Below are 13,454 nucleotides of genomic sequence, written 5' to 3' on the forward strand. Positions count from 1 at the left end.
GTTGGAGCGTGGGAAAAAACATTCAAGGAGAGGCGGGAGGAGGGAAAAAGCTCCAGCAAATAAACCAGACCCCAGGAGGATTCGCAGCGTACGTGGAGTTTGTTCCCAGTTGGGGGACAGCAAGTCTGCAGCGCATCCCACACGGTGTGGCATGAGCATTCACATTGCAGTGATGCACGGGTTTGGTGTGCGTGGGAATGGTTGTGTGGGAGCAGCTTCCGTGTGCGGACTAAGAGCCCAAGCCTATGCATGTCTACTCAGAAGTAAGTGCCATTAGAATCAATAGAGCTTACTCCCAGGAAAGTAGATAGTGGATTGCAGCCTCAGAGCCCCATCCTACGCATGTCTACTCAGAAGTAAGTCCCATTAGAGTCAATGGAGCTTACTCCCAGGAAAGTGTGGCTAGGATTGCAGCCTCAGAGCCCAATCTTATGCATGTCTACACAGAAGGAAGTCCCATTACAGTCAATGGGGCTTACTCCCTGGTAAGTGTGGCTAGGATTGCAGCCTCAGAGCCGAATCCTACGCATGTCTACTCAGAAGCAGGTCCCATTATAGCCAATGGGCCTTACTCCCAGGAAAGTGTGGCTAGGATTGCAGCCTCAGAGCCCAATCCTATGCATGTCTACACAGAAGGAAGTCCCATTACAGTCAATGGGGCTTACTCCCTGGTAAGTGTGGATAGGCTTGCTGCCTCAGAGCCCAATCCTATCCACACTTTCCTGGGAATAAGCCCTATTGAATGCAATGGGACTTCTGAGTAGACAAGCATATAGCCCAATCCTATGCCTGTCTACTCAGACGTGAGTCCCATTAAAGTCAGTGGGACTTCCTCCCTCCCAGCCTAGGTTGCAGCCTGAAGTGGTGTGTGTGGAGGTCTGTGCATCTGCAGGTGTGCTTGAAGGCGTGCATGAGAGGGATGGGCTGCAGGGGAAGCAGTGGTGAAAGGCTCTGTGGGCAGATGCGGCGTGCATGTGGCAGGCTGGAGTGAGGAGCCGTTCAGAGTCTGCTGAGAGGGCCTGGGGCTGGGTGTGAAACACGACTTGACGTGTGTTGATGCGTAGTACGATGCACACGATACTCATGCACTGCCTTCTTCAGCCACCAGGCGAACTATCTATCATTTCAGAGAAGATGCCGTATTGAAAGCTTGCTGCCAGCAGCTCCCATATGGTCTAGCGGTTAGGATTCCTGGTTTTCACCCAGGCGGCCCGGGTTCGACTCCCGGTATGGGAACGGCGTTACTTTTGTAGTTCTCACCCCTATTTCCCCAATGCAACATCCTGGGCTTACAAACGCAGTGCTGGTGGCATGTCCTGCGATCAAATAAGAGGAATGAAGTGACAACGCACCGACTAGAACTTGCGAGCTGAGAGGTAGCCCGGAATAACCTTTTGCTAAGTTAAGCAACTTACAGTGCAACCCTATGCATTACTCCCAGGAATGTGTGGATAGGATTGTAGCCTTCTATGCATGTCTACTCAGACCCAATGGGGCTTACTCCCAAGTAAGTGTGGATAGGATTGCAACCTGAGAGCCCAATCCTATGCCAATGTACTCAGAAGCAAGTCTCATTATTGTCAATGGGGCTTACTCCCAGGTAAGTGTGGACAGGATTGCAGCCTGAGTTGACACAGATCTTCTGAGAGTTCAGATAGGAGTGGAGAGTTAAGGGGTTACCCTGGACGTTCCAGTAGAGCTTGTTGATCTGATTTCCTGGTGCCTTTTCTGAGTTGCCCCCCAGTCGTCCTGTTAGATCTTTCTCGGCAGGAAGCAGGCATACCTGCGCTTGCCTCCAAAGGTGGCCTCGGTGAGTCCAAGCAAATTTTGCAGGATTGCAGGAACTATCTCCTACACCTGGATATCCCCATAAGTGTCTTGCAAGACACTAGGAAGCCTGCCATACCTGCCAAGCCTTGGACTGTATTTGTAAAATGGCGGGTGCAGAGTCTGTTTGGACCTTAAATGCATTTTATGGGCAGACTTCCCCAAAAAGGGGGGGGGAGTCTGCCCATGAAATGCTTTTAAGCTAAAAGGAAACCTTTCCCATACCGGGAGTCGAACCCGGGCCGCCTGGGTGAAAACCAGGAATCCTAACCGCTAGACCATATGGGAGAGAGCTGTGGCACAGGGTTCCTGACGCGCGAGCCAACCTAAGACACAGAATTTGGCTGATGCCATCTACGGGAGCAGGAGAGATTGGCACTTTGCACCCTTCCCCTTGCAACGCTTTTAGCTCAGTAACTGTTTCTCCGCTTTGGAACTTCAGTGCCTGGATTATGGCCCTAACTCTGGAAGAGCTGAAGTATAAGTAGAAATACAGGCACATTTGGAATTTCGAACTCCGAATACATTCCAATCTCCTGAAGCCAGTGGCAAAGCAAAAACCAGGCTCCTCCCATCCATTTCCTATTAGTTATCTAGAGCTGCAAGCGCCTCGGGGCAGGGACCTCGTCTCTCATTCTTTACAAATTATCCTCCTGCCAAACATCAAACTGCCTGCCTGCCTGCCTTCCCTCCCCACGCAAAGGGTTCGCGTGGGGCTGAGCCATTTGAAGCCTGGAGTCCCTGATACTGCTGATGAAATCCTGTAGAGCTTAGACCCCAGCAGGGTTAATTCTCAGCCTGTTGTGTGTATCTGTCTCACATGCACATAACATCCCTAAGTGATCTCTGTGGCCTGGAATCATATACCTGGAGATCAGCCAGATATTAGGAGAGCAATTAATGGTAGGACACAGCATTGTTGCATCCCTTTGTGGAAATGGACTCTTCGCATTCCCCCCCCCCCTTTAAGCTGGCTCTCAGGGTTACCCAAAGGAGAGGCCAGGCTATGCGACGAGTTTTGAACTGGGGTTGTATTTGTGCTGCAATCAGTGGCGCAGGGTACGACTACCCACCCATCACTCCAACGACGAAGCGGTTGCCACACTTTCATTCTTAATTTTTTATGCTGTGCTTTCAGCCCTACTTTCAATGAATGAAAAAAGTGAGTCTTCCCATACCGGGAGTCGAACCCGGGCCGCCTGGGTGAAAACCAGGAATCCTAACCGCTAGACCATATGGGAAAGAGCTGAAAATGTCCTTGGTTGAGCAAAACCTATAGATAAGGTATAAAAATAGATACCTAAAGATAAGGTATAAAAATCTCAAACTTTTTTGAGATTTTATCAAAATTTTATCTCTCAAACTAGCAGTTCCTCTGTCACTCCTAATGTCCAAATTTTCTTATCCTGTGAGTTTTCTCTTGCATCTGATCTTTCCTTCCAGGTCAAAGAAACTTATTAACCTCTTCAGCATTGGTCACTCCCATTTGTTACATCCCTAGACGTTTTCATTTCTTCCCTTTTGAGATTCTTCACCCACTATGTGTCTCCCCCTCATTGTGTCTTGACAGTCTTTGTATCTTGCCAATCTTTAACTTCCAGTCAAAAACACAAATCACTTAAGTCCAAATCCTAACCCACTTTCCAGCACTGGCATAGCTGTGCCAATGGGACGTGTGCTTCATCCCGCAGTTGGGTGGCACTCATGGAGGTCTCCTCAAAGTAAGGGAATGTTTGTTCCCTTACCTCGGAGCTGCATTGCCCTTATGTGGGTGCCGGAACTACTGCACCTTTAGATGGAGCAGACAGTGTAAGAGATCTTTTGCAGCATCCCCCCACCCCTCCAACCTGTTCACAGTTATATTGGCCTTACCTGTACAGTTCTTACAGAGACAAGCTCAAGAGCAGATGGAGATCATCTGCCCTTTTTTAAAAGAGAAATGCTCAGTTGATGGCATAATAGTTGTATTTGTAATGTATTCATAACATTCAGAGTTCAAAGTTCCTGCATTTATTATGATGTTTCCATTCCACCTCTCCTCCAAAGAGCTCAGGATTCCATAAAAGGCTCTACATATATGTGCCTTATTCTACAGCTGTGGTCACTACCTCAATGTAATGCCAAAGCACACTGCTGTTAAGTAATGACACCAACTCCAAGAACAACACTGCTGAAATTTTGCTGTGGGCTTAGTATCCTCCTGTTTTGGGGACTGAGTCAGAGCACAAAATGCTGGTTATGCTAATAAAATCCTGACTGAACAAAGAACTTGCTTCCATGGAGAAATGTATATGAGTGTGGATAGTAAAAGTTTACCAACTTGGAATGTTCATATAGGTAGGGATTTTTATCATTACATCAAATATCTTATGTCTCTTGGAAAAGGCAGATTATAACGATTTCCTCTCCTTTACCAGACCATATGCTCCCTGAATAATGGTGTTACATCTGGAAAACAGTAATAGCTGCAGATGGCTTCTTGTAATGCATTTTTTTAACTGCACAGCAAAATTGCAGAGCAATTTAAAATAAGAACATAAGAACATAAGAACATAAGAACAGCCCCACTGGATCAGGCCATAGGCCCATCTAGTCCAGCTTCCTGTATCTCACAGCGGCCCACCAAATGCCCCAGGGAGCACACCAGATAACAAGAGACCTCATCCTGGTGCTCTCCCCTACATCTGGCATTCTGACTTAACCCATTCCTAAAATCAGGAGGTTGCGCATACACATCATGGCTTGTACCCCATAATGGATTTTTCCTCCAGAAACTTGTCCAATCCACTTTTAAAGGCGTCTAGGCTAGACGCCAGCACCACATCCTGTGGCAAGGAGTTCCACAGACTGACCACGCGCTGAGTAAAGAAATATTTTCTTTTGTCTGTCCTAACCCGCCCAACACTCAATTTTAGTGGATGTCCCCTGGTTCTGGTATTATGTGAGAGTGTAAAGAGCATCTCCCTATCCACTCTGTCCATCCCCTGCATAATTTTGTATGTCTCAATCATGTCCCCCCTCAAGCGTCTCTTTTCTAGGCTGAAGAGGCCCAAACGCCGTAGCCTTTCCTCATAAGGAAGGTGCCCCAGCCCCGTAATCAGCTTAGTCGCTCTCTTTTGCACCTTCTCCATTTCCACTATGTCTTTTTTGAGATGCGGCGACCAGAACTGGACACAATACTCCAAGTGTGGCCTTACCATCGATTTGTACAACGGCATTATAATATTAGCCGTTTTGTTCTCAATACCCTTCCTAATGATCCCAAGCATAGAATTGGCCTTCTTCACTGCCGCCGCACATTGGGTCGACACTTTCATCGACCTGTCCACCACCACCCCAAGATCTCTCTCCTGATCTGTCACAGACAGCTCAGAACCCATCAGCCTATATCTAAAGTTTTGATTTTTTGCCCCAATGTGCATGATTTTACACTTACTGACATTGAAGCGCATCTGCCATTTTGCTGCCCATTCTGCCAGTCTGGAGAGATCCTTCTGGAGCTCCTCACAATCACTTCTGGTCTTTACCACTCGGAAAAGTTTGGTGTCGTCTGCAAACTTAGCCACTTCACTGCTCAACCCTGTCTCCAGGTCATTTATGAAGAGGTTGAAAAGCACTGGTCCCAGGACAGATCCTTGGGGCACACCGCTTTTCACCTCTCTCCATTGTGAAAATTGCCCATTGACACCCACTCTCTGCTTCCTGGCCTCCAACCAGTTCTCAATCCACGAGAGGACCTGTCCTCTAATTCCCTGACTGTGGAGTTTTTTCAGTAGCCTTTGGTGAGGGACCGTGTCAAACGCCTTCTGAAAGTCCAGATATATAATGTCCACGGGTTCTCCCGCATCCACATGCCTGTTGACCTTTTCAAAGAATTCTATAAGGTTTGTGAGGCAAGACTTACCCTTACAGAAGCCATGCTGACTCTCCCTCAGCAAGGCCTGTTCGTCTATGTGTTTTGAGATCCTATCTTTGATGAGGCATTCCACCATCTTACCCGGTATGGATGTTAGGCTGACCGGCCTATAGTTTCCCGGGTCCCCCCTCTTTCCCTTTTTAAAAATAGGCGTGACATTTGCTATCCTCCAATCTTCTGGTACCGTGGCTGTTTTGAGGGACAAGTTGCATACCTTAGTCAAGAGATCTGCAACTTCATTCTTCAATTCCTTAATAACCCTTGGGTGTATGCCATCAGGGCCCGGTGACTTATTGATCTTTAATTTATCAATGAGGTCTGAAACATCTTCTCTTTTAACCTCTATCTGACTTAACTCCTCGGTCAGGAGGGGCCGTTCGGGCAGCGGTATCTGCCCGAGGTCTTCTGCCGTGAAGACAGATGCAAAGAACTCATTTGATTTCTCTGCCATCTCTAAGTCTCCTTTTATCTCCCCTTTCCCTCCCTCACCATCCAGAGGGCCAACCGCTTCTCTGGCGGGTTTCCTGCTTCTAACATATTTGAAGAAGCTTTTATTATTCCCCTTAATGTTGCTGGCCATGCGTTCCTCATAGTCTCGCTTGGCCTCCCCTATCACCTTCTTACATTTCTTTTGCCACAGTTTATGTTCCTTTTTATTCTCTTCATTAGGGCAAGACTTCCATTTACGGAAGGAAGCTTCCTTGCCCTTCACAGCCTCTCTAACTTGGCTGGTTAGCCATGCGGGCACTCTCCTGGATTTAGTGGAACCCTTCTTTCTTTGCGGTATACACCTCTGCTGGGCCTCTATTACTGTTGTTTTAAGCAGCCTCCATGCACTCTGGAGAGACTGGACTCTTTTTACCCTCCCTTTCAACCTCCTTCTAACCAGCCTCCTCATTTGAGGGAAGTCCGCCCGTCGGAAGTCAAGGGTTTTTGTTAGAGATTTGCCTGGTATTCTTCCCCCAACGTGCACATCAAAACGGATCGCAGCATGATCACTGTTCCCCAATGGCTCAGTAACGTTTACATCTCCAACCAGTGCACAGGTCAGGAGCTGGTAACAGTGACAGGCTGAGGAGCCCTGGCTTTGGGAAGATCACATACATTGCTCAAAGAGGCCCACTGCAGAATCTTAAGATCAAGAAAGTGTTAAAAGAAGGGCCTGCCCTTTGCAGCTCCAATTCTTAAACTCTATTGTTTTAGGAGGACAGACTATTGATAGGAAAAGAGGGTCAAAGTGCAGGATAAATAACCTATAATGGTTATTCAGATCTGATTCACACATTTTGGCAAAATGCTGCTGGGGGTGAGGAACAGTGACCCTTGAGCCTAGACTGTAAAGTCACTGGATAGTCCAGTATAAGTATAAGCAAAGAAAGAATCATTTCAAAAGTCTGTCTAAAGCATGGAAACACACAGAATGCTTGATTTTATTAAAAGCAATAAGGCTAGTCTGACTAAAGATGCTTGGACCTCAGAGTCTGGAATGTAACTCAGAAAAGCAAACACCAGTTTCAGGCAGACAACCTTGGCAGAGACAGAGATGTCTTGGCAAAAACATTCACTCACTAATTAAATGCCTGTATCTCTGTAGCTTTTACTGTAATGCTTTAGGAGCAAAAGTATACATATGGAGACCAAGTGACCCTTGATACCAAACCAAAGTACGTACCCAAAGTAAAAGGTCACACTAGTTATATAGAATTAAGATATAGTAGTCATTGGAAGTAGGTCTTAAGGAACCAAAGGGTTGCTTGATTTTAGAAAAGTCTTAAGGAAAGACAAAGAAGCTTTTAGTTTTGCAGAGAGGTTTCACAGGTGTTCAATGTTTGGATTAACAAAAGGGAAAGGAAGAGATAAGATAGGCCGCTTGTACCAGGCCATCCTAATGAGGGATGAGTACATTCTGCCAAGAAAATATCTTATGAAGTCGGCCTTCACACCTGTCTTTGTGTTATACTGCTCTCTTTTAATGATGTTGATAAAAGGACCTGTCAAGGTAGTCCTAATTGGATTGATGGATATAAAGAAGGGTCATCACTGGTTCAATACTGGATAAAAATGATATTATAACACTCCCTGCTGGCTTTTGAAAACTTTGTAATTCAATATGTTTAATTAATTTTACCTTTTATGGGAACTGTAACCTGAAACAAGCCTATCAGGTGTCTCTAAAGTTATCTATAGCCTATTAAGCGTCAGCCCCATCTATGATGTCAAACTTCAGCCAATGGGAAGTCTAAAGTTTCAAACAAAGAACCCAGAATGCTATAAAGGGTCCAGTTAATAATGGGAAATTGCTCTCAATGCTTTGGACATGAGTCCCTTGAGATGCCCATTGCTTGCAATGAAATAAAGCCTGCAAACTTTCACTCCTGAGTACTGAGATTTCTTGAGTTGCCTTCTTTCTACCCTGCAACAGGACTACAGCAAGTAGTAGTTTCATTCAGCTCTGTTTCATTTTAAAGTTGGTCAGTGGTTCTGACCTCCATTGCCTCCATGGCTACACACTGTAGGACTACCAGAAACCACTTCTGGGTGTCGGAGGGACTGCAAACCACTTCCTTGGCTTTGTTGTGCCCCCGAAATGCCTTGTAGCTCCTGCAAGGTATTCTGGGGTGAAACAATGCTTTGTGGCAAGATTGAAAAGAGCTCAGTGAGCTCACCGCTTGAGAGAGCATTATTGAGCCTGCATATGGTAAAATTGGTTTTTCATATAAGTAGTGCGGTTTTCAAAAATCTATCGACAACTTTAAGTTAGGATTTGCTGTAGATCAGTTTAAGAATGCAGGTGTGTGTCCCCACCTTTTTGAATACTTTTTCCTTCTGTAGGGAAAAAGAACTTAAATGCGTTGAAAGATAGAATGTGAGGTTAGAACTCTTTTCTGCCACACTAGCCTTTCATTTAGAGAACACATTCAAACATGCAGTTCCACAACTGCAGTAGTCAACAATACATTTCTTAGAGGATTTTCCATGTTGCACTGGATAAGTTCTAATGCAGAATGGGATGGGAGGGACTCAAGTGTGGCAAATTTAAAAAGCTGACTGTAATGTCTATGTAAAATTTCCATTTGAAATTAGATACCCTGAGAATTTCATTTACATCTTTCAAAAGAAAAATATACTCCTAAGCCCCATGGCTCAACATGCAAGAATCCTGCCAGTTGCAAGATTTGCTATCAATCCCTGAAGCAGGGACCTTTCCCCACAAGTTTTCACTGTCTTTGTAATACTACTGTTTTCTGCAAGCCTTGTCAAACCCTACCTTAGTAGTTGTAAATTATGAAGGGGGTGGGAATCAAAGGCAAAGCAAAATCCCTTCTAGAAAGATTGCAAAAACTTTTTAAAAATTGAAACTAGCTTTTAAGCAGACGGAGTAAGTGGGAAAAGGAGAAGAGAAAGAATGTTGATTGGGATATTTAAAATATTTAATTTCAATTTTACTCAAATGGTTTGACAAGAGTCACAAACTTCCATCTCCAAAAAAATAAATAAAAAAAATATCAAGTCATGTAAAATAAACCCCATATCAGCCTCAGCTACTCAGGCATTAGTCAAAGCCTTTAACAGAGTTTACAAAAAGGATTGGTATTGGATTTTTGTTTGTTAATGATACACAGAAATATACAACAGTGAAAGAAAATGACTATTTTAACCTGTCCCAAAGCAATAGGGAAAGAGCAGGAGGAAAATTCAAGAAGAAATAATCTAGAAAGCTTACACAATCTTCCTGCCGAAACCAGGCTCTACACAAGGCTTACCAACTATTACACATACACCCCTCATTTCTGATGTCTCTTCTTTATTTACCAAAACATTATGTACACATAAGAATACAAGCCACAGTCCATGTAGCCACTGGGAGATTCCCAGCAGAAGTATCAATAAATACAGCCTATTATTCTCAACATTCAGATCTATGATTACAAATGAGGTGGACATAGTTGCTCAAGAGAAGCCCTGCTTGTCTCCGGCAAGAAGGCGACATTTTTTTTCCAGCAATGTGTGGTACTGTCTTCGAGTTGCCACTATGTCACTCTGTAATGAGGCAATTTCTGCAGCCAACTGAATTCCTAGAACAAGGAGAGGAGGGGAAAGGATTTAAAAGCAAACTAGCTGAAAGTTATGCATTATGGAACTGAACTTGGGCACTTTCCATCCAGGGGGCTCTTGCTCACTTGAAGGACTCCAGTTAACAGAAATGAAGAGACTAGAATCCTGCCTCTCTGGAGGCACCAAATCCACCTAACCGGTAAAGAGGATAAGGTCAAGATTGCCAGTCCCAATTTAGGGCCCAATCCTATCCAACTTTCCAGTGCTGGTGCAGCTGCAATTAGCCTTGAGGAAAGGGAACAAATGTTCCCTTACCTGGAGGAGGTCTCCATAATTGCACCCCCACCACAGGATGCAGCACATACCTCATTGGCATGACTGCACTGGTGCTGGAAAATTGTATAGGATTTGGCCCTCAAGGGGTACAATCACAACCTAGACCTTATTGGTATGTCTGGTATTATACTGAACTGGTTGCCAACAGTGAGTATATAGGGCGTTAACTATATATAGCTCTTTACATGAGCAGAAGAGGAGTTGCCATTTCTCTAACCTTTCTGGAAAGACTTTTGGGCCTGTCGCAGACTCTGGGGCACAAGGATTCCAAACCAAGTGAGTGGATCTTGCTTCGCTAATCCCACTGCAGGTTTTGAGGCTGTATCCTGGGGCTGGACCAGAACTTCTGTTTTTTCTGGGCCCTTTCTCCGCCGTAAAACTGGAGACATAAATATAATGCATTCAATACAGTGAGTTTCGGGAGCAGAAAAATAGACACATCCTCAGAGTAAATACAGATGGTGACAAGTGAGCCAAGATGCACTAGGCCAGTGGTTCTCACACATTTAGCACCAGGACCCACTTTTTAGAATAAGAATCTGTCAGGACCCACCAGAAGTGATGTCATGACCGGAAGTGACATCATCAAGCAGGGACATTTTTAACAATCCTAGGCTACAATCCTACCCAGGAGTAAGTCCCATTTACTATCATTGTTAAAAGCATATAGGAGCCTGCTAAAATAATAAATCTGTAACATTTCCTCCAATGCAGTCCCATGCCATGGTAGCATCAAGTCTAACATATTAAAAATAATATATTGAAATGAATGGGGACCCACCTGAAACTGGCTCGCGACCCACCTAGTGGGTCCCGACCTGCAGTTTGAGAAACACTACACTAGGCAATTATGTTGCTTTTAAGTTTGTCTGTAACCACTGCTTATATTTTTGCTAAGATCCACACCAACACACTTCCAGTGCCCACATCATTTTACAAGCATACTTGTTCTATTTTTTCCTCCTACATACAATCCAAACTGCACCCCATCTTTCTTTTGTAGTTTAATAGGCTCTATATACTCTTTGCCTCCCTACTGTCAGTTGAACTAAGCTAGAGCATTGCCTAAGTTCTCCTGGACCCATAGCTACCCACCATGAGGTAAGTTTTGGGGGAAATTCTCCACCTAACTATGAGGAAAGTTTTCAAGAATGGCCTCTCCCTGCCGGACTTTACCATTGTAGTGGCAGTGAAGTCTACCAATTCTGGCCCTCACATGGGGCAAATCAAGGGAAAGGAGGGAGACACTAGCACAAGGGGTCTCCTCTCACTCCAGTCACCACACAGCTATATAAAGGACCCCCAAAACCTTTTCACCTTGTTCACTGGGGCCAATTTCCTCCAAAATAGTTGGATTTTCACCCCTTTGTCCAGAGGCACTGGTATCTTCTGAGAACACTTGAAATTCCATCTGACCTCTCTCTTTTTTACTAGATTGAAACAACAAGATACAAAACAAAAAAATTATTTCAGTATACATTAATTCTGAGATTGTGGCAATAGAGAAATTATTTTTGGGTGCTTGACAGGAAATGATTCCATGACCTTTTGAATGTGGGTACATTGCTAAGTGGGATCAGTTCTCAGAAATCATCAAGAACTTAACAGTCAATCATCCAGGCCCCTCTTCTCCCCTGCTCTTTCTTATAGGTTCTAGCCCCAGCCATGGGATTCCATTCTGCCCCTGTCTGCCATTGGCCCCTCTTACCTTGTGTTCACCTGAACCAAGGATGTCATCTGATGCCCATACTGCAAGGCCGAGACAGACTTGTTACCCATCGCATAGCGGGACTTGGAGAGTGAGAACCAACCCTGGAAAAGAAAAACAGACTTTAGAAACTACTAAATTATTGTGTTTATGGGCTTCCCTAGTGGCCACAACCCAGCTCAGGATCCCAGGAACCATTCTAACCAAGCTGGAGAGAGTTTCTTGCAAAACCCCCATATGGCACAATCATGGGCAAAAGGCTATAAAACAGCAGCTGGAAGAATGGACAGGGAGGGGAGGGGACCTACAAGTGGTGAGATGGCTCCTACTTTTTATACAGCTCCCCTGCTGAACCAAAACCGTACCTGCTCAACCAAGTCATTAAAAATTTTCCTCTTGGCTTGGAGCATCTCCAGAGCATCAAAAAGATGGAGGGTGAGCTGATCCAACTCCTCACATAACTCTGTCCATTCCACATCCTCAGTTGGAGCCATCTGAAATGAAACCAACGCCTGCATGAGTACATTTGCTCACACGCATCTCTCCATCTGTCCTTTTCCACCCCACCCCGTCTAAAGCGAGACTGCAGGTCCCCAAGTCTTTGTCTGACGTTACATGTCTGATGAAAGCGCCACAGAAGCTGATGGTACTAAAGCAGTGATTTTTTTACCTTGAGGAGGCCTCCAAGACTGCCCCTCAACTGTGGGACAGTGATTTTTAACCATTTTCTTCTCATGGCACACTGACAAGGTGCTAAAATTTTCAAGGCACACCATTGGTTTTTTTGACAATTGACAAAGCACAGCATGCTGCTGACAGGGAACCCACACCCCCAGTGGCCCTACTAATAAATTACCCTGCCCCAAACTCCGGTGGCACACCTGCAGACTATTCGTGGCACACTGGTTGAAAATGGCTGCAGGCAAGCAGCAGGCCTCACAGCCCAATCCTATCCACACTTTCCTGGGAGTAAACCCCATTGACTCTACTGGGAGTTACTTCTGAGTAGACGTGCCTAGGATTGGGCTGTCAGTTGGTCAAGTTCTGTGGGGAGGGTAAAGGGGTATCTTTCAGCCAGGGATGTTTCCTGCCCCTCACCTCCTTTTTGTTTCTTGGCTGAGTTTTGATGCTCTTCTGCCATTTAGATTTGAATTAGAACTTTACCAATTAAAAAGCCCACACAGCTGCCTGCAAGTGCTGCCTGCCAGGACAAAAGCAAGCAATGGTGCCTTAATGAACAGCCACCACTCGGTAAGGTACCACACTGCGGCTCCCTCTTCAACAGGGCTCTTCCCACCCACCCTGGCAGGTGCTCAGAACACTCACCTCCTCTCCCCGAATGCTTCCTGTCTCTGAGCCACGATCCCGCCTCCTCCCCCAGAAACACCAATCGAACGCCAAAGGCTGGTCTCGTTGGCCAATCGGCTCTATGTGGAGGTGGAGTCGAACGCCCTTCGGGATGCAGGCCTGTGGTGGGTGGCGGCGGCCATCTTCGTTGAGGGCGCCAACTCACCGTCTCTTGTTTCGCCATCTTCATTGTGGGCAAGAGGCCTGCCCCGCCCCTTAGGTTCCATTGACTTCTCTGATAGGCAGGGCCTTCTTGACCAATGA

General features: G+C 45.5%; 1 protein-coding gene and 3 non-coding genes across 5 annotated transcripts; 1 reads left to right on the forward strand and 3 right to left on the reverse strand.

The window, feature by feature from the left end:
* Positions 1–1,164: 1,164 nt before the first annotated feature.
* TRNAE-UUC (transfer RNA glutamic acid (anticodon UUC)) lies at positions 1,165–1,236 on the forward strand. Its single transcript has one exon. It is a non-coding gene; the product is annotated as a tRNA-Glu (tRNA).
* Positions 1,237–2,043: 807 nt separating this feature from the next.
* On the reverse strand, positions 2,044–2,115 carry TRNAE-UUC (transfer RNA glutamic acid (anticodon UUC)). Its single transcript has one exon. It is a non-coding gene; the product is annotated as a tRNA-Glu (tRNA).
* Positions 2,116–2,996: 881 nt separating this feature from the next.
* TRNAE-UUC (transfer RNA glutamic acid (anticodon UUC)) lies at positions 2,997–3,068 on the reverse strand. The gene has a single exon. It is a non-coding gene; the product is annotated as a tRNA-Glu (tRNA).
* Positions 3,069–9,156: 6,088 nt separating this feature from the next.
* On the reverse strand, positions 9,157–13,204 carry CCDC115 (coiled-coil domain containing 115). Of its 2 annotated transcripts, XM_066616732.1 has the most exons (6): positions 12,942–13,139; positions 12,209–12,337; positions 11,844–11,947; positions 11,453–11,565; positions 10,353–10,514; positions 9,157–9,819 (listed from the first exon to the last, which is right to left on the reverse strand). In XM_066616732.1, exons 2-6 carry the CDS (start codon positions 12,335–12,337, stop codon positions 9,695–9,697), a joined length of 633 nt encoding a protein of 210 aa, XP_066472829.1. In that variant the 5' UTR covers positions 12,942–13,139; the 3' UTR covers positions 9,157–9,694. The 2 variants fall into 2 exon arrangements, with proteins under 2 accessions (XP_066472829.1, XP_066472827.1); XM_066616730.1 differs by lacking the exons at positions 9,157–9,819; positions 12,942–13,139 and adding an exon at positions 13,170–13,204 and having other exon boundaries at positions 10,193–10,514.
* Between the last annotated feature and the right edge of the window lie 250 nt (positions 13,205–13,454).

The sequence above is a fragment of the Tiliqua scincoides genome, chromosome 2 (genome assembly GCF_035046505.1).
Source record: "Tiliqua scincoides isolate rTilSci1 chromosome 2, rTilSci1.hap2, whole genome shotgun sequence".
Taxonomy (NCBI): Eukaryota; Metazoa; Chordata; class Lepidosauria; order Squamata; family Scincidae; genus Tiliqua; species Tiliqua scincoides.

Excerpts from the sequence above, each read along its gene's own strand:
- CCDC115 (XM_066616732.1), bottom strand. The coding sequence starts at position 12,337 with ATGGCTCCAACTGAGGATGTGGAATGGACAGAGTTATGTGAGGAGTTG. Across the intron at positions 11,948-12,208 it reads TTAATGACTTGGTTGAGCAG|GGTTGGTTCTCACTCTCCAA; the intron begins GTACGGTTTTGG and ends TTTCTTTTCCAG. Across the intron at positions 11,566-11,843 it reads TTGGTTCAGGTGAACACAAG|TAAAAAAGAGAGAGGTCAGA; the intron begins GTAAGAGGGGCC and ends GTTTCAATCTAG.